At 34.9% G+C, this 21,473-nt stretch overlaps 1 protein-coding gene across 1 annotated transcript in view; it reads left to right on the plus strand.

The window, feature by feature from the left end:
* Positions 1-21,473, plus strand: part of LOC149785086 (rho family-interacting cell polarization regulator 2-like) — a 186,409-nt gene that overhangs the window by 94,634 nt on the left and 70,302 nt on the right. The window contains exons 3-5 of the mRNA XM_089978830.1: positions 8,001-8,373; positions 10,772-10,853; positions 14,286-14,309. Of these exons, the coding sequence (XP_089834956.1) occupies positions 8,001-8,373; positions 10,772-10,853; positions 14,286-14,309 (479 nt within the window). The remainder of the gene's footprint in view (positions 1-8,000; positions 8,374-10,771; positions 10,854-14,285; positions 14,310-21,473) is intronic.

A 21,473-nucleotide genomic window follows, 5' to 3' on the forward strand; every position in this document is an offset into this window, starting at 1 on the left:
GTTACCATTCATTTAGTCTAAAGAGTGAAGTGTATGTATGTCTGTGTGTTTGTATGTCTGTGTAACTTGTATTTTAAGGATTTTTATCCCCTTTTCCTTTTTGATTTTGGATCCCTAAGCTTATGTGGCCAGGTTGGTGCTGATGTGTCATTAAACCCATTACATATAAATATACACTGATCCAGACCCCATGGTTGTAGCTAGGAAACATTATATGCATGTACATATATATAAGTTGAATCTAACTGCAGATTGCACTGGTCCACATCTGCTGGCATAGGATATACTTGGGTTTATATGGTTTGTTGGGAATAATCAATAGAACAAGACCACTCCAGTGGCCTAGTGGTTAGAGTGTCAGCCTTGGAAGTGGGAGGTCGTGGGTTTCTTACCCCGGCCAAGTCATACCAAAGATACACAAAAATGGTACTAACAGCTGCCTTGCTAGGCGCTCAGCATTAAGAGGTTAGTGTTAGGACTGGTCGGTCTGGTGTCAGGATAATGTGACTGGATGGGACATCATTCTGCATGTCTGCAGCGTGATGCCCCAGTGCTAGACATCACTATAAACTGTCACACTGCAGACATCGTAGCAATATGACTGTAAAATTGTTAAAGCTATGTTAAAAATCCTAATCACACACACAAACACACAAAAGAACAAACAAGATAGACCCTGATCTGCTGGCACATTATGCAATGGCAGATCAGTGTCTATGTTCTTTTGCAGTTGGACCATTTCTATATGCAAGTGTATACCTTTGTTTGGTTTCATATTGTTTAAATTTAAGTAAACAAAATTAAGTTATTTCTGTCATGAAATGTAAACTTGTTGGTTGAGAGTAGAGTTACTCCACTTTCTGTATATGATATGTTATGTAAGTGTTTATCCAATTAATACCAGCTGTTTTGTTTACATGTAGTGGCATATATTAGAGATAGACCAAGATGTATGGTTAATGCAGGTGACTCAGAAATTCAATTTCCTGAGATAGAGGTATAGGTTATTACCAACACCTGTGAATTATATCAATGGTTGTTAAATCTCCCTTTGAAAAAAAAAATGTGAACAATTTGTGGTGCTTGAATTTTCCTAAGATATAGGGATAGTACTATATACATATATATATATATATATATATATACTTTGTTATAAGATGAGTCATACTGCAAACAACAATGATCCTGATCTGCTGTAACATAATGCACCTTCAGATTAGGGTCTGAGTTGTTGGTTCTACTGATTATTCCAATCAAATTGCACAGACCCAGATCAGCCAGTGCATTATGCGATGGCAGATCTGGGTCTATACAGTTTGCAGCTGGACTTTACATGTAAGCGATTATAGCCGATATGCGTGTATTGGGTTTAATTCAATATAATGCTGATTAAGTTCCAACAATATAAAGGTTAATATTACCAGAAAAAAAAAATGAGGAAGATAAATCCTTCAACAAGAAGTAAAATTGTAGCCATGAAAGATAAAATGTTAAGATGTTAAAATTCCTTATAATGTATGTAAATTAGAAAAATTACAAAAGAAAGGAAGAAAAATAATTTTTAAAATTATTTTCCTGGGAAGAATGTCAACAATTTTGTTTTTCTTCCTTGAGTATTGAGTACAAGTAAGAACAAAAAATTCATTCTTTCCACTTTTTACCACATGGTGTTAGCCGAATTATTGGTCATACAGGTGATTAATCAGTTTTGAGTCTCTCTCCATTTATGTGTGTGATCAAGAAATTGTTTTTGGTAATTACACAATATGGACATAAACAAAATTATTGTAACCTGCCTTATTGGACACCCTTACATAAAGGACTCCTGCTTATATAGGACAATAGTTATGAGCTTATTTTCTTAAGTTCATTTGAACATATAACTATATAAGGACCTCCATCCACAAGGGTATTGATTTCCCTTGTGTGTCCTTTACAGCAAACATCTTTGTATATGTACAACAAAGATTTTAACTTTTTCAAGCAAATATGATGGTGCTTTTAACTAATACACACACACACACACAGACACATTCTTGTATTTGGTGGATATCAAGGACTCGTGTATGGAACCGTGCACCGAGAACATTTGTTTTGGCGATGTTACAGTGAAAAGAAATACATTTTGAGGTAGTAAACTAATAGCAGATGGTGATGTATCAAGGAGGGAACTGTATTATCAATTCTAAGAATTATGAAATTTAGCAGTGGAAGTGAGGACGCACACGTTTACACAAATATTCTGTATAATCCATGCAAACTAAGGACGCACACTATTTGACAAAATCACAGAGACCGTGGACATTGGTACATTATGACCAACAAGGACATGTTTTCATATCTGATACAGTCTTAACAATCAATACGACTGCTCAGGTGGCCTAGTGGTTAGAGTATCCACCTCGAATGTGGGAGGTTGCGGGTTTGAACAAGGCAGAGTCATAATAAAGACATAAAAATGGTACCAACAGCTACCTCACTAGGTGCTCAGCATTAAGAGGTTAGTGTTAGGACTAGTTGGCCTGGTGTCAGAATAATGTGACTGCATGGGACATCATGCTACATGTCTGCGGCATGATGCCTCAGTGCTCAACATCACTATAAACTGCCACACTGCAGATATCGTAGCGATATGACTGAAAGATTATTAAAGCTACGTTAAAATCAAATCCAAATCACATAGTAGTATTAAGTAACTGTAACCTCCATAAGGATTTCATCTACAACTATTCTTTTGGGCAATTACATTATTATTGAATATATATCTTGTTGCTGTTGACTGACTGATCAATTTATTGATTGACTGATTGTCCTGCAGTTAAACTTTACTATGACATAACAAGCTTCGGACTAATCCACCGCTTTGGTGATCATAGTGTATTAAATTTGGAGTATGCGCATTTGGTTAAAGTGCCCCGATTTGATTATTGGAACTCATTGCAATTGAAATATTCCTTAGCCCGAAATAATTAGCCAGTTAGTAGGAGCATACGTCACCGAGTCTGCTGTTAGTGATTTTCCATGATGCCATGGTTCACTAGTAGTGAATTCAGGTCAAAGCCACATGAGTGTCCCTAGAATATGATAGTCTCTATTAAAATCTAGCAATGTATATTGGTGGTGTGACTGCAGCAGCGGTATTTACGGTAGGAGGCCAGTAAATCACACAAAGGAATAAATAAGAAGGGACTCTGCAGATACCGTTTATGTCGCCATGGTGGCAAATGTGATGCAGTTGTACTGGCAAAATATGCCTTGAAACCATGAATTGATTGGCCTAAGGTGGTGCAGTAAAAATAGTTCCCTGTGTTAAGCGAGAGTTGTATAGTTTCTATGGGGTGAACTGCTGACGGTCGGAAAGTTGATGAAGAGAAACCATGTAGATGTGCGGTTGATAAATAGTTGGCAAGTTTTGAGATCTGTGGTCTTGCATTGATTAGTGAAGAATTTATGTGTAGAATGAACATAATTGTTTCATTTTGGGACTGATCATCTTGATGATAAATGTTTGACCTCTGTATAATAAATTTTATCTTTCTGTATATTTACTAAAGTTCTGTGCATGTAACTTCCAGATTCGGTTTGTGATAATTCGATCTCACTTTAACTGGATTTTTCACTTGATTCACATCTGTTCTCTCCAGTTTGAATACTAAGTAGGCAAATGATAAAAAAGGAGCAGATATAGCTCATTTAATAATCATAAAATAAATTTTGCATATCAAGCATGTCTTTTCAATATCTTTACATGTGTAAAATCTCACTGCAAACAGGATGTTTTAACTTTACAGATAGGTCGGATAATTAGGCTATCTTGTTACAACTCTACAACGAATTCATGCATATTTCCAAAAGCATCTGGATGTACCTCTTTTGTACATGTCATAGAATTATTTGTCTGTATTGGACGTGTATGGTATGAATGTATCATGAGTTTCCCAACACTATTGTCTCACATGCATGAAATATTAATAAAAAATACCAGGGACTGTTATATGCACCAGCTTATCTACTTATGGTATAATGGTACCAATTGAACAACCCCAGGTGGGCAGAGCTTAAGGTGTAGGGAACATTGTATTCAGAAACAAACAACAGCACTAGCTGTGATTGGTACATTATGTAAGAGTTGTACTTTCTATTGGCTTTACAAAAGTTGAACCTCTTGACAGCATGTGAGATTATGTTACTTAATATATGGATCATATTTTGTATTTTTTATGATTTTTTTTTAGAATGAGGTACACAGACTGAAAATGTGTCTGTTTTGACTAGATAACTCTTACCCTTGTCTAGTTCCAGGAGAGTTATCTCTCTTAAATGCAATGGAGTACCTGGTTTTCTTGTCAAATTGACAATCTAATATTGTTCTCTATGACAGTGTGTGACATGCATGCTGAGGTAGGATAGAAAGTATATATTTAGTTCACAAAACATTAGCATTGAGATGTATGGAACAACAATTGACCTTACGCCAGAAGGTAGATCGCTCCGCCCACCGAACACATGACTTGACAACGTCTTAACCTCTGACAAACATTCTGTGAAAATGGCATGCTTGATAACATTAAAAGATATACCAGTTGATATTGGTGAGCAATATTTGCCATATGAAACAACATTGAGACAGAGACAGAAAGCGAGAGCATTTATCCATCGCTTGCACTTCTCTAAGTTACGTCGGTATGCGAAGAACTCGCCCCCACGTATCTGGAGAAGTCACCATAAAGTCACCCCAATTGGTTGGAGAAGTCATCCCAAAACTTGTCACCCAAATAACCTTTTTATAACACAATTAAGTCATCTTTTACGTGATTCACACACACACACACACACACACACACACACACACACACACGCACGTGATCACAAATGATATTAACTAAATTAAATCAATGTCATAGTGATATTTATAAGGACGAAATTAAGTCTGTATATAATCTAATGAATGACGACAGTATAGTGATTAAAAAGGATGATAAGTCAAACACTATTATGATTGTGAATCAAGATGATTATGTTAAAGAAGTTAAACGTCAGTTAGAAATTAAATAAAAAATTTCAACATGCACTATTGAGATCGCTAAAAATAATAATTCCTTATGTGAGGAATTTGATACTTTCCCTCTTAACATACGTGCACCTCAAAAATAATAATTCTGTATATGAGGAATTTGATACTTTCCCTCTTAGCATACGTACACCTCAATTCTACATATTACCCAAAACTCCTAAAAATCCTGACCATAATTTACCTTTAAATTTTCCAGGATGACCCATTATATCAGGTTGTAATTCATATACTGAAAACCTATCCAAATTTATTGATAGTGTTTTACAACCTTTAATGAAATCACTTCCTTCATACATTAAAGATACAACTACTTTCATTAAAAAGTCGAAGTCTATTCCACATCTATCTGATAATTTAAATCCTGGTATCATTAGATGTAACATCACTATATACCAATATTCCGCATGCAGATGGTATTGAAGCATGCAGATAGTTTCTTAATAACAATCCTAATAATAGCACATTATCTAGCAAAGATATTTGTAAAATAATAAAAGCTTATCTTGGAAAATAAATATTTTCAACTTAATAATATGAATTATGATTTTTAGATGCCATATTTATGATCCAGAAGCATTCAACTGAAGAACTGAAAAAATGATTGATCACCTAAATCATTTTCGCCCGACGATTAAATTTACTTATACTGCATCTAGTACGCATGTTTCATTTTTATATGTAAATGTAATAAAAAATATTGATAGCACTATCTCTACAAATATTATTAAAATGCATCTAATGATTTGAAGAGCAGAGCAAAAGGGACAGATAACACTTTTTTTTTGTTAAGTACAGAAGCGAAGTTGATCAAATGGAAAAGTTGAAAAATTGCAAATTTTATAAATTTAATAAGTTAATAAGTTGAAGAAAAACAACAATAATTAAAGCCTTAACCTGATGTGGCTATACATCAGAATTACTATATATGAACCTTGGGGCGACATCTCCAGGCAAGTGGGGCGACTTCTCCGAACCGTTGCGAAATTTGTAAATATATACAATAGCCAAGTCGATATCGACAGAAGCAGCTTGTCGGAGGAAAATGGCGGACTTAAACAGTGTCTGGAGGTGTGTATAATAGCGCTCGCTGATTGGTCAATCAAGCAGAATGATTGACAACTGGCGATAGGTCAGTTGGTACCGTGATACCTTATAGTTTAGCTAAGTAGTTGGTATCTGGTGCTTGGATCTAAAGGGAGATAATACGTTTTTGCAATGTGTAATTTGATAGCAGAGATATCTCTACAAGTTTTACACTGTCCAATTGAGGACATGGTTTTGGGCATGTGTATTGCCAGCTATGGAAGAAAGATACACTCCAAAATCGTGAACAAGTACCAAGTGTGTAAACAGGGACCTTCCTACAAATCATGATTTTGTTATTCTAGTCTAAAATAATTGGGAGAAGCAAGATTTTACCATTTTTCCAACTGAGGACATCCTCGGTTGGAGTTGTGTGCTCGGGATGTTGGTGTGTAATCTCATGAGTGTCCTCGGTTTACACCAAACACACACACACACACACACAAACACACACACACAAAATTGTAGTTAATCTTTACAATCCTTACATATCATTGCACTTAGAGAAAATAATTGTGCATTATGTTCTTTTACATCTGTTATTTTTGTGCATATTCTGAAATTCTGAAATTGTTTATACTTTGATCATTTATTATGCTTAGGTTAGAGCCCTTCCTGGCTAAGATATTGGCGTAGCCAGTGTTAAGATGTACATATCTTGTGCAGGAATTAGCAACAGTTTTTAAATTATAAATAATCAGATCCTCCGATTTTCCAGACACAGTGTTTTCAAATGTTGCTGTACTTTTCGGAGGTGCATACAAGTTTTGAGTACTTTCTTTACACCAACAGGAAAATATTCAGTTTGAAATGTAAACTGAGGAAATAGATGACCATCTGACCTTGAAACTGCAGTGATTGTCTTAATTATAGCTGAGGCCCTTCCAAGTATTTTTTAAAATAATATTTCTCAATGTTACCCTTTTGCATGGGATAGCAGGTGTCATGCAATATAAGGACCTATGTCCCTGATTCTTGCCCCATATGTATCTCTTGGGCGTTAATTTTTACCAGTACTTTAAACGCAAAAATTTGTTTGTTCCATTGAAATTTGTTGTGTCATCCAGATTTGGGAGACACATTGTCCCTAGCTTACTGGATCCAAGGTGCCAGACAGGTTTCTACAGGTCTAGATGGCCAGAAACCATAAGATAACCAACTTTAACCAAAAAAAATTTATCACAGAGGAATCACCATATTTTTGCTCTTAATTCACCTTGTCTAAATGATTTCTAGTCAAGAACTAGTATGTGGAGAGGTTCAGATAATTTTACTTTTAATACATTATCGAGAATCAAGTCAAATTATACGTGCTTTCCAGTGTAGAGTCTAGACTGAGGCTCACGGGGTTTGTTTACCATTAAAATCAAATAAAACCATACTTGTACTGAAAAAGATAGCTTAGTTAAAAATTCTAATCTAATATGGCTAGATCTTTATGCATGCTTATTTTGATTGGCAGAATATCTACATAACCGAAATGCGAGAAACACCATAACTGCAATCAGTATGCTTGCTTTGTAAAATAAAGCACGAAAACATTGGTGTTTTTTATTTGCAAGCTAGGATATAATCCATCCTATCATTATACATAGCGCTTTTGACCATCATTTGATATGCAGGACATATCAGTAAACAGGACATATCAGTATACAGGACATATCAGTAAACAGCAGAGAGATTAATTTTGCAGAGGGTATCATTGAGGAAAATGATATATTTCATGTGTTCACAAATTATCTGTGCAGAGAAAAATGTATATATTATTGATTATTTTTTTTAATTGGATAAATTGATAGGTATATGTGTTCCTCTTTACTTAGTTGTTCCATTATGCTTTCAGATAATCCTTCGATGACTCGAAAGGATCCAGCTGCACATCATAATGGGAATGGATATTACAACTCAGCATTGTCCTATCAGGACACCACAGGAAATACACCTGCGACTGCCATAGGTGTTTCTCGGAGCAAATCATTTTATGCTGGCATGGCTGCAAGTCGCCAAAATCCAGTGGCCCCTGGTTCCCCATCCCTAGTCCTGGGGGAATCTTTCCGGCACCATAGAAGCACAGTGTCCCTAGGGATCCAGCCTAAGTCTGCCACTACAATGAGAGCAACAACTGGGTTTAGCTTTAAAAAGTCTCCTAAGGTCCCAAAGGTTCCTCGACCCAATAGGGCATTCTTGATGTTTCACAGTGTCAAGAAGGGAATCAGGTATTTTGGATGCAGAGCCAAATTTACATTGAAGTGGTTGATACTTGTAATGGAATGAGAGGTTATAGAAAATTATTCTGTTGAAATTTGGAAAAGCTATCTATTACTTGATTCATATTTAATTTTAGTCTGATCAGCCAGAAATGATGCAGATTAGAGATACAGATAATGCCCATCTATTAATCAGTCAATCTGACCATCCATCCATCTGGCATAATATTTTGGATTGTCTTTGAGAGGGCAAATTAACAATCTCCTTTGATTGAGACTAAAGGAGGACAAATTTCACATAAGACATTATAGATTTACATATTTGTTTGCCTCTGACAAATGTAAAAGGATAGATTTTACCATTTGTCCATCCATATATTTAGGGTTCAGTTTGTCATTTAGGTCAATTTTTCATGCAGCACCACTGTTTGTCGTACAGAAAAATGGTAGCAGCACATTTGTATTCAGTAAACGTTTCTAGTTTTGTACTGTTATTGGAAGACCATGCATTAACATTATGTGCATTTTTTTTCAAAAGACAAGTAAAATCTATTCAATAACCCTTATAAGATAGAAAAGACATTAGTAAAATATATCCCATAGCCCTTATAAAGATAGAAAAGACACTAGTAAAATATATCCAATAGCCCTTATAAGGAGAGAAAATACACTACAAAAATCTATTCAGTAGCCCTTATGAGCATAGAAAAGACTAGTAAAATCTATCCAATTGCCCTCATAAGGATAGAAAAGACACTAGTAAAATCTATCCAATATCCCTTATAAGGATAGAAAAGACACAAGTAAAATCTATCGAGTATCCCTTATAAGGATAGAAAAGACACAAGTAAAATCTATCCAGTAACCCTGATAAAGATAGAAAAGACACTAGTAAAATATATCCAATGACCCTTATAAGGATTGAAAAGACACTAGTAAAATATATCTAATAGCCCTTATAAGGATAGAAAAGACACAAGAAAAATCTATTCAATAGCCCTTATGAGGATAGAAAAGACACTAGTAAAATCTATCCAATAGCCCTTATGAGGATAGAAAAGACACTAGTAAAATCTATCCAATAGCCCTTATAAGAATAGAAAAGACACTAGAAAAATCTATCCAATAACCCTTATAAGGATAGAAAAGCAATAGCTTGATGTTCTCAGTTTAAGCATAAGAGCAGTGAGTGTGTGTGTGTGTGGGTTAATGTAGCTTTAAAAATTTTTGAGTCATTTCATTACAATGCCTGCATTTGTGACAGTTTATAGTGATGTCTAGCACTGGGGCATCATGCCGCAGACCTGTCCCACACAGTCACATTATCATAAAAACCAGGTCAGCCACTCATAACACTAACCTCTTTATGATGAGTGCCTAGCAAGGCAGCTGCTAGTACCATTTGTATAAGTTTTTGGTATGACTTGTCTGGGGTTCAAACCCATGACCTCCTGCTTCTGAGTCGGACACACTGCAGACATAGTGATATGACTGAAAAATTGTTAAAGCTACATTAAAAATCCAAAAATCACACACACACACACACACACACACACTCTCACACACTCAGAATGTTAATTCATTAACAGCAGTCTCCCATGAGGGTGAGTATTCCTTTGTTTTTTATTTGCCAGTTGTGGGATAATCGGACCTTCACCAAACTGAGAAATTCAGCTATGCAGTAGCAACAGATATGATATTACTGATATTAAAGGGTAGGTTTGAGAGTCATGGTGTCTCAAATTAATTTTAATGATGTAATACTTAAATGTTGCTATTACCAAATTCCCTCTATCCTCTCCACAGTGATGTCCCACTTTGGGTTGCTCCCTCAAATATATGAAGAGGGTCTTCCACAGATGCACACAGTATGGGGTTTCTTGTGCAGGGCTGATTCAGTGTTTGTAAGATGCTTTGCATGGTTTGCACTTATGAGGTCCTATCAGTTTTGGGATCCAATGGTCAGAAGATTGTGACAGGAAGAAGAAAACTTATTTATGTACAGTGACTCTATCCTCCATCCTAATTTACCAAGTTTTGTTAATGGCTTGCACTCGAGGTAAGAATGAAGCCTATTGATGTTATGGTGAAAGGTCCAGGTCACTGTGGCTGAAAGAAGGAAAATGGTTTCTGCAATAGAAATACATATTCTAGGTGAAGGTTCTTTTTTTTTAAATTCTGCATTTTCCTCAAAAAAACCTTTGAGGTATGGCAATGAAATTTTTTATATTTGGTCAGAAACAGCATAGCTGTGTCATAAAAGACAGGCAGGGGTTAAAAATTCATTGAGTTTGCTTTTTGTTGTTGATAGTATGATAATAAAATTCTTTAAATATCGTATCACTGTTTATATCTCACTTTTATTGGTTGGACATTAGAAATAACTTGTATTATTTTGCCAATTCAGGGAGTTCATTGAGGCCACAAAAGTTGATATTACACAGCTTCAGTTTCGTGATGTAGATGGCACTGCAACATCCACTTCACAGGTATGTTACACTAGTAATTGGAGAGGTCTCAAAGCTGATGAGGCATTTCATTGCTGCTCTGAGATCATGTTCTTTACTAAACAAGATAAAGAAATCAGTTTCTTACTTAACAAATCTACTACTCTGAGACCAGACCCCTGTTTGCTAAACAAGACATGCAAAGATTTTCATATATTTTTATACCACTTTTGTTGTTGTTTTTATTGATCTGCCAAAAGGTCGAGCACACAATTTTAAACATCCATCCATCCATCTATGCATCCATCCATCCATTCACGCACATACACCTGTTACCTTTTTCATTTCCAAATAATATGTTTAGTTTTACAACATCTGCATTTACTAGACAGTGTAAAAGGCTTGCATTATGGGTAAGAAAGAAGTGAATGATTTATTTGTAGGATCCACTCATTGACCATACAGTATGTGGCCAAGTTGCCTTCCAGTATATGGGAGTGGGGAACACTCCAACGGTAACATGAAGTGCAATTGGCATATTCAGCTGTGCAGTAGTAGCAGTTAGTGTATATCTGCTAATAAAATGTAGTTAGGCACAGGAAACTAAATTTGATTAGGTAATATTTACCTGCAAAGATTCCATTCTTCCACCCGACTCTGACATCCTCTTGTCTGGGTCCAAGTCAAATGAGGAAGATATCCCATATATTGTATATGACTAGGGCATCAGGCTTGGATACTGTTCTGTTCTTTACTATTTGGTAGAGGGAATATTTAACTTGGACTGGACTTAGCATCCTGAAAAAGGGTAGCAATTAAATCACAGCAGTAGCAGGCAGGTGTTACATAATTAAAATTAGTTTTCCCCCTATCCAAAGTACATTCTGCACACAAAGTTCAGATCTCAGCCGTATACCTTCACAAAAGTTTGTGGATGGCCTAAACTTGGGGTACCAAAGAAGCCTAATAATTTTGTGGTCAAACGGTCAAGATATTTGTAAGTGAAAAGAAATAAATTAGCACAATAGATTTAGTTTTATGTCATATAACTTTGTCAAAGTTGGTGAAAAGCTTGCACACAAAATAAGAGATGGGTCTGTTGATTTTTGGATCAACAGGTCAACAGTCAGGATCATTGCACCTCAAAGGAAAATGGGTTTGTACCATACATTTTTTGTAGAGAAGGTTCCTTGACCAGACTTTTTTGGATGGCTTGCACTTTATGTAAGAAGGAAACTTCTAGATTTGGGGTCTGAAGATTAAAGATCAAGTTTTTGATAAGCTTTAAAAGAAAATAATGATTTTTTTAAACGTAAGTTTAGCTCAAGACTGCATACTAATGCCAAGGTAATAGATAATGCTTGGTGAACAATCTCCTGAGCCAGCTATGTCCATCTATATTCAATCCACATAGAGAATTGCTAATCATTGGGTAAACATATAATTTACCATTCTTGGCACTATTGGTAGCTCCATGGGTCATGGTCATGATCGAATTTTGCTGAATAATATGAAAGATAATTTTGACACTCAGCAGACATAAGGAAAATATAGGTTCATCTTGAATTTCTGGAAATTCTTTTCACTGATTAGAACATCAGCCCCATGAAGGGACTCTTGTTTTTCTAATGTTTTCCTTCAAAATGGACTTAACATTGTCTGCATTGATCAGTATTAATTAGAGAAATGGGGCTAGGCCTATTTAATTTGTAAGATATCATATAGCATTTCTTACAGTTGGAGTTTAATACTGCATCCATGCCAATATTTAGGTAGCTTTAACTATACAAAATACACAAATTGGAAATGTTATAACTTTAACTTTTACATGATCTAAAGATTTTAATTCAGGAAGAACAAGTAAGGTTATGGGTTATGGTATGGTCCTGTGTTCAGTTTATGTCTTTAGTTGTGTGTATCTTCCATTAAACGTTATCTGGTAACAGTTGCTATTTACTACTTACTTTGGAAAACTGTCAGCTTGGATATGATTGGATTGTACGGGGTGGGGTGGGGTGGGGGGGCATTATAGCACCAAATCAGTTTAATATTTGTTTATACAATATCCCTTGCCATCTGTTATTGCCACTGTTCTAAAAATAGTGGGACATCTTAAACCATCAGCACAATTCGACCAATTTTTAATGAAAGCATCCTGACATTAAATCCTTTCAGTTTGTTTAAATGATGAAAATTGACCATCCAGTATGACTGTCTTTACTATAAATAGGAAAACCTTTAAATAAAAACTTTCTCAAAAATCACTAGACAGATTTTGACCAAGTTTAGTAGAAAGCATCATTATATAAAGGACTTTAAAATGTATACACATGATACTGATATGGCCTTCATTACTAAAATGAGAAGAAATAAACCTTCAAATTACTTCGTTCAAAAACTAATCAACAGAATTTGACTTGACAGTAAGCGTCGTCAAGAACTGTTACGCTGAATTCAGTCAGATTTGACAGAAAGCATTCTGGCATTAAGTGGTTTCAGATTGTTATAAATAATGCCAATCTGCCATCAAACATCACTGCTGCTACCAAAAACAGAAAATGCATCAAATGACTTCTCAAAAACTGCTCAACAGAATTTGACTAAATGTGATGGAACACCTCCTGGCATGAAAGGCATTTAAGATGTGCTCATGATGCCAAGCTGTGATCAGATGTGGCTGCTGTTGCGAAAAAACCCCAGAAAAACCTGTTAACTTCTAAAAGAACCACCCTGCTCTGAACAAAATTTGACCAATTGACATAAAACAACTTGAAGTCATTTAAAATTATACATAATTCTGTCAGTCCACCATCACATATGTTTGTTTTGATTAAAAATATAGAAACCTTTTACATGCCTTTATCTAAAACAATAGCTCAATATAATTTAAGCAACTAATGACAAAACATTGTGGCATGGAGGCCTTCAGTATTTGGCAGTTGATGCAGCTGTATTTTCTAATATAGATGAAGAAGTGAAAAAATATGGAAACCTTGAGACAGTTAATTTAATGACATGCAGTCAACAGAATTGAAAGAAATTCTACATAAACAATCACTTACCCAGATTTCTTCACCAATGGCTTATGCATTTGGCAATTAGGCAGACATCATCCAGCATGAGTCATGTCAGACCAGCTTGGGCCTCTTGTTTCACTATTGCATTTAAGGGAAGCACTTAGATTTTAAAGTTTAGTTCAGGACAGTGTACCTTGACTCAAGGTGAGAGTCATTGATGCTTATTTGACAGTAATCTTTAGTCAGCTATATCTGACTAGTTCCTGCACTAAACATGGGCAGTCACATAATGCATCATTCATGGCACTCTTGTTAAAATTGAATAAAACAAATATCCAATTCTTTTATATTTTTATTTATTGTCAGTCAAGATGTTCTAAGTTACTGTGGTAAGTATCCCCAAAGACAATCCATCATGCTGGTAGCTCCTCATGATAGTGCTTTTCTTCTTGCACAGGGCAAACTTTTGGAAACAGATAAGGTAACAATTGACAAGTTTTGTTAGTGGTAGAGTGCACTCCATTAAAGGATGACCATTGTGTTCAGACTCAGAACCCTTGACTCATGATAGAGAAATCTTGCATTATCATTGGCATTATTCAGATATACTTTATTAGATTAGGATTTTGCCATTTTGAAATGTATACAAACTTTGTCACATGCCAAAGCAGTGTAAAACATAAATACCTCTTATGAATAATACTGATGACTGGTTCTTTGAACTTTCAAGTTCTAAATAACAATTTATTTTAAAAAATTTGTGTAAATTTACCATTGCAAAATCTTAAATCCAAAGTTTGCTAGTCATCTGTGGAATCAAAATATTGTAATCCAAAATTTGCTTGTCATTTGTGGAATCAAAATATTGAAGCCAAAATTTGCTTGTCATTTGTGGAATCAAAATATTGTAATCCAAAATTTGCTAGTCATTTGTGGAATCAAAAATATTGAAAGCCAAAATTTGCTAGTCATTTGTAGAATCAAATTATTGAAATCCAAATTTTTGTAGTCGTTTGTGGAATCAAAATCTTGTGTTCTACACAATTTCATTTGTTGTAACGAAAAATTTGCACCTGATATCAGACATTTTTCAGCAGAACAAAACAGTAAAGAGATTCGATGACTGCTTGTATTTAAAATCATAGTTTTCCTGGTCTGCGGTCAACTTTCATGGAGTTATTATTATGCTTTGCATGCTGTTAATGTTATTGAAAGTCTCAGGCATTCTGTATACAGTAGAACCATTTCGGGGAGACAACCCCTTCAGCCAGCATGTAATAGCAGCCATATTTGATGGTCTCTCAAGACAGTGGTCTTTTATTTAATATCATTACTCTGTAAAACAGATTATGATTAGTTTGTGCCTTCATTATCAGGGATTTCAACACAGGTGGTTTTAATAGTGCTGTTCTTTCAATACGGGTTTTACTGGACAATGCCTGTTAGGCTTTCATATGTAACGATATGCCATGCTGTACGATACAATACAGTGAATCCACTTCAGCTTGCGAGGTATCAGTTTCACTGGATTTAATGGTTGATGCAAACAATAAATTGAATGACCCAGTGGGGGAAAAAAATGACCTATGAAGAAAATATGAAACATGTTCCTTCACTGGCATATCTAGAAGTTAGTACCATTGAAATTGATACCTATCAATATAAATGAATTCATGTTGTGTTAATTATTATCAAACTTAGAGAAAAAGCCTTGAGTTCTCTTTGTCATGTTTTGGTTCATTTACATTGTCAATCTAGGGCATCAGAATCCATTTAGGGTATATTTCTTCACTAAGATGACAAATGAGAATACATAGATGTGGGGAAGAAATGTTTTGAACAGTGGCTGAAAGCCTAGCACTGTCCTTGAAGCATGAGCAGATTTATTGTTTTTTGTAGATAGAGTACAGTAATTTTGCATAGTAGAAAGCCATTATTTTGATATGATGTACATTATATGCACTGCTGTATATATTCTTTGATTTTAAAGATCATGGTACTGCTTGCTTATGGAAGAAAGCCAAATAGCATTTGATTTGATATGGCTTGCATCAGTATTGAAATGGGGGGAGGGGCAGGTAAGATTTGTAATTAATTCACTATGATTGCTTTAAAACTGCATGGAAAATATGTGGAATTAGTAAATGCTTGACTCTCATACTTGGGTGAAATTACTTCTCCTTCTAGCCAGGGTATAGAAAAGTGACTAGAAATTTCCGAATTTATATTAATCAAAATAGGGGCACTAGACTTAACCAATCACTGCCATCACACCTCTGTCCATTTTTGGTTCAAGTCTCAGGCATGGCCAGTGTGGATATGTGAGAAAGCTTCCAATAGCTTCCTGTGGATTGGTGTTTTTTTACTGAGGTTTTCCCAGTTTCGTCATCCACCACTTACACTTTCCAACAAGAATAACCTGTCTTGTGCTTAGAAATGGCATTAAACCTCAAAACAACACCATTTAAAATAGTCATTTTAAACTTCTACTTTTGCACATATTCATATCAGTTGTTTCAAATACTGCTGAAAAACAACTAAAGCTTTATAAAACTGTTTCAACATTTCTTATTTTGCTTTGCCACAGTTGTTGATTGATAGTTGTAACAAGCTGAATAGTAGTTTATAATAAAACAATAGAAACATTAGCAACTTTTTCCCTTAGTCAAAGCCATTTGCATTTTTGTTGCATGAAATATTGGGTTAAAATGAATAGTTTTGTTACTGATTGACTTGGTTAGGACCACTGAGTCATAATTCACTTTTGACTGGGCTACAAAAATTCAGTTTTTCACATGTTTTTTTCTTTCAAGGATCATGTGTAAAGTTCTGGAATGATTTCCATAAATAACAGTGTCATTTATGATTGTCAGATTAGTGTCAGCATATAGCTTTATATCAAGAAACATAAAACCTTCCACTTTGAAGGAAAAATTGACACAGTATGAATGTTCTACTTTGATTATTACTGCATTCTGTTTATAAAAAGAACACGGATAAATGGGTTGGCCTGAAATCAAAGCAATGCAAAGTGAAATTAATTTTTTTGATGTGTTTAGGTAAAATGAGAGATACAAGTGAGGCTATTTTTTTCACTCAATTAGCCCAGGTCTAGCATGGACTTTGTCATAACTCTTCAATTAGTTTGTATTATACATTAGTTTTCTTTACATAGGATTTACAAAAGTTTTGTTGCAAATGTTACAACATATTAGTGTCAGAAAGTAAATGTAGTAGTCATAGACTCATAAATTTAAAAATAATTAAAAAGCGACATGGAAGCTTGATCTCAACAAAGTTTGAGAAAATTTAGTTTTTAACCTTCAAATTTTCATTATTAATTGATGTAATGACCAACTTTTTAAAATTATGGAGTTTGATTGATCAGTATGTTTTCATCATGATTTACAGTGTGCTGAAAAAATTTTATAAAGAAAATTTAGCAAAAGTATGATTTCTTATTAAAAGTTGCAAATTAATTGATATTGATTCAAATTCTGGGCACTGAACGCTGTTTTTAGATGATAAAATTAGTGATATAACAAGCTTTAATTTACCAGTTTTGATGACAATTTTATTCCTTGTTAAACAAATGGGTTTATTTATTGGCCTTAAAGAATGGGATCCAAACCCACCACTGTTATAAGTGGGTCCATGAATTATCCAGGCACCTCGTTATAGTTAATGAGGAAGCATATATACAGGGGACTAACATTTATGCATTTCACTATATCTATCTAAGGTTATGTCCTTTAGTGATCTCATAAAGCAGAGCTTAATTCTTATATAGATTCTTTGGTAGTCACGAAGATAAATGTTGTAGGTTTTTAAAGGTGCTTGTCCTCCAGAGCTTTTACTAGTCCGCTAAACTTTGGCTTGATTTACAGCAGCACTGGATATGATTCAGAATAATGACTTGCTTACAATGCATGCCTCTAAGGGAAAGAAATAAAACATTCAATTGAATCATGTAAACCTACAGAACTCTTCCTTCTCGTTACAGTTACAGTTTATTAGTTACAGCAATGGATACCAATTGCTTACTACAAGTATGGCTACCAAAATCATTCAATTTACTCATCTAATGGTGAATTTGCAAGCCTTGGGCTACATAACAGTTGTTAATTTTGAGCTCTGTAAAATTCAAACGTGGCTTCATAACAGTTCACTCTGATTTTAAATTGGGCAAATTAAAGGAGTAAACAAGCAAGGCCTCCTTTCATTTAGAGTTTTGGGCATAGTTGTTGTATTCAAAATTTATACTTTTTAGCAACATTTATTATGGAAATATTACCACAATTGTCAAGTCAATAATTTCAATCATAAAAATCTCTAAAAACTAAAATTCATTGAACTTAACAAGTATAAGTAATTGGGTAAAGATATTTATGTTGCGCTTTGAAATGTCCCGATGAATATTGTATGTTTTCCATGGCAGCTTTTTCTGAATGCTTATAATTCCTGTATTTTGTTTCTGCAGATTGCAGTCTAAAACAAGATTGTCTGTCCCTCCCTGTCAGACAGGAGTGGCACATTTATTGATATATACTGCTTTATTTTATATGCACATGTTGACATGTTTGTATGCATATATACCTATATGTGTTAAAAAGAGGTCATACTTTCTGTCAGTGTCATATGAGTGGTTTTGATCATATTGTATTGAAGTTTATGAATGCCTTGCATGCAAGCTATGGCATTTGTATCCTTTGCACACATTTTAGTTTTTGGTTTGAGACCAGGCTACATTGGTTTAAAATCTTTATGAAGAAAAATAGAATTTCAAGCTACTAGTTGCTCGGACTTACAGATAGCATTCACAGCTGATTGTCACTGATAATTAATTGGTTTATTGATCTCTGTTCATTGCTTGCTAGCAGAATCCAACAATGAAGATCTTAACTGTGTATTTTCAGAAAAGAATCTTCATTCAAATCTAAAGATGCAGCCTTAGGTATATTACATTTGAAATAAGAATATACTGTTTAAAATAACCTCCTACATATTCATTATTTACTGTCATGGTCCGACAATTCCTGTGCTCATAGTCCAGTATCTAACAATAATGGGTATGTGCTTTAACTTGTTGAATCCAGGTACCCTGCAGACATTTTGGCTGTACTGGTCATAGACCTAGAAGGTCTTATGGGATGGAATGTTGTCAGTCTGTCATCTAACATCTGTCTGTCATTTAGATCAAGGTTGTTATCATGATCCTTCAGGAATGCCAATAAACTTTATAAACACATTCATTCCAAGGTTTAGTTTGACCTAAAAGAAAATTGTGCCTCTCAGATATCCAATATGGCTGCTCCAACAGCCATCTTGAAAATCGTATCACTAATTAATGGATGGTTATATTAAGACTGAGTTTCACTAAAAGACTTTTCATGATGTTGAACCATAATGAAAATTGTGCTGATTTGATATTCAATGTGCCAGCCATGGCCAGCCACCTTGAAAATCTTTTTATCAGTAATCTGCCAGAAGGGAAAGCTGTACTGACATGGGGCCTTCACCAGAAGTCTTGTTATGATGTCATGTTGGTTCTAAATAAAAATAGTTCCACTTTGACATTTAATATGGCCACCACAGCAACCATCTTGCAAGTCTTGTCATTGCTAATCCTCTTGAATGGATGGTCATATCAACATGGTGTTTTCACTGAAAGACTTATGAAGATTAAATTGTCCTAAATGAAAATGGTGTTGACCTTACATCCAGTATGGCTGCATACATGCCAACCATTACGCTTTTGGCGTAATCATTACGCTGTTTTTTACTAAATTATGCCTTATGTGTAAACTTATTTGTATTACGTGTTTTCAGTATGTCCCCTCCCAAAAAATTAATAATTTGTTTTCTTATTTTTATTAACATCTCATTAATCTTTCAGACTATATTCTAGAAAAGACAGCTTCTACATAACTACGACAATAGAGTACATGTGCCTGTTGCCTTGTATGTACTTTCCTAATAGTATTATGTTCTATTTATAGCAGCTGCCCTATTTCCAAGAAACATGCTGGTTTTATTTTCAAACTTTTGACCTCGGTTTCTATTTATAGCAGCTGTGTGGCTTAGTTAGGAGAGAACAAACTGGTTATCTAATTTTTAATCTTTGATTGCAGATTCTTTTTCTAATATATATAATTGATACAGAACCAGTCAGGAGGTATTTGGTGCTAAAAGTCAAGCCAGATTTATCCTAGTAGATGCATGTGTTAGAGCAAAACTATTTTTCAAATAATTTCACAGACGAAAAACTGATTCAAAGATGAATAGATGAATTACACAATACAGTGTTCAATTCTAGGGTAGCTTCATGTCCACTGCAGGCTGTGTGGAAAGGATTTTAACATTGTTCGTGATGGTAAAACAGAGAAACCTTGAATTAGCTCGTTTTACTAACTCCAATACTAAGGTAACTTGTAACTTCTTTTTTAAAGCAGAACTAATAAATGCAGAGGTGTTATTTATAGAATTCTTAATAGAACATGCACTACCCCTAGCAGTAGAAGACTACTTTGGTCCTTTGTTCAAATGGATGTTTTCTGATTCCAAAATTGCAGAAAATATGCATCTGCAATAATAAAATCATCTAATATTGTTAGGTATTTAGCAGAAGATAATTTGCTTAAAATTGCAGAAGCCATGAAAATTGGGCCGTTTAGTATTGCAACAGACAGGAGCAGTGATTATGATGACAAAAAGTTGTATCCAGTTTGTGTAAGAGACTTTGACAACGAAAAGGGCAAATTCAGAAGCCTCTTTTTTCATTACCAGAATTAATAAAAGATTCCACTGGAGAAAACATTTTTTATTTACTTGTTAATGCTTTGAACTGTATGGTGTTTTTCAGCTGATAATGCATCAGTGATGACTGGAATTCAAAAAGGAGTTGCATTCTATATTTTGAAAAATGTTTCCATCAGTGTACATATCAGGTTGTCCCTGTCATATGATGCACCTTGCTGCTGGAAAGGCTGCTGATAAATTAAGAGAACCCCTGAAGTTGTTGTTGTTGTTATAGGGTTTAACACCATTTTTCAGCACACAATAGGCTATACATGGCGGCCAGTATTAATAGTGGAGGAAGAACCTGGGAAAACCCCGGAAAGAACCACCGACCCTTGAGAAGCTACCAGCAAGCTTTCTCATATATCCACATTGGCAGAGCCCGAGACTTGAACCCATGCAGACAGAGGTGAGATGGCAGTGATCCAGAACGGTGAACACATTAGACCACTTGGCCACTCGAGGTCTCAACCCCTGAAGTATCATGAGGTATAATGAGATTATCATCTGTTATTGCTAACACTTCAGAACTAATTGTTATTAAGTGTATTTACTTTGTTGTGGAAAGAACATAATGGGGTCTTTATGCTATAGACTATGAGGTAATTTCGTTACTATAGAAGAAACAATTATCTTGTGATGACTCACCAAAATTTATGGAATAGCCTCCTTGTGCCAACCCCAGTATAATCATCATCATCAGATGTACATTTTGATTGATCATTGTACTTTGAAATTTACAGAAGTCTCACCTCTGATGAGTGTTTCATGGTATGTAATTGGGGGGGGGGTATAATATACTTGAGCAAAATGTTAACCATTACTCAAGTTGTTTTCCTTTGTTCCA

This window comes from Sinohyriopsis cumingii, chromosome 13 (assembly GCF_028554795.1).
Source record: "Sinohyriopsis cumingii isolate HCF-2022 chromosome 13, ASM2855479v2, whole genome shotgun sequence".
Lineage (NCBI taxonomy): Eukaryota > Metazoa > Mollusca > Bivalvia > Unionida > Unionidae > Sinohyriopsis > Sinohyriopsis cumingii.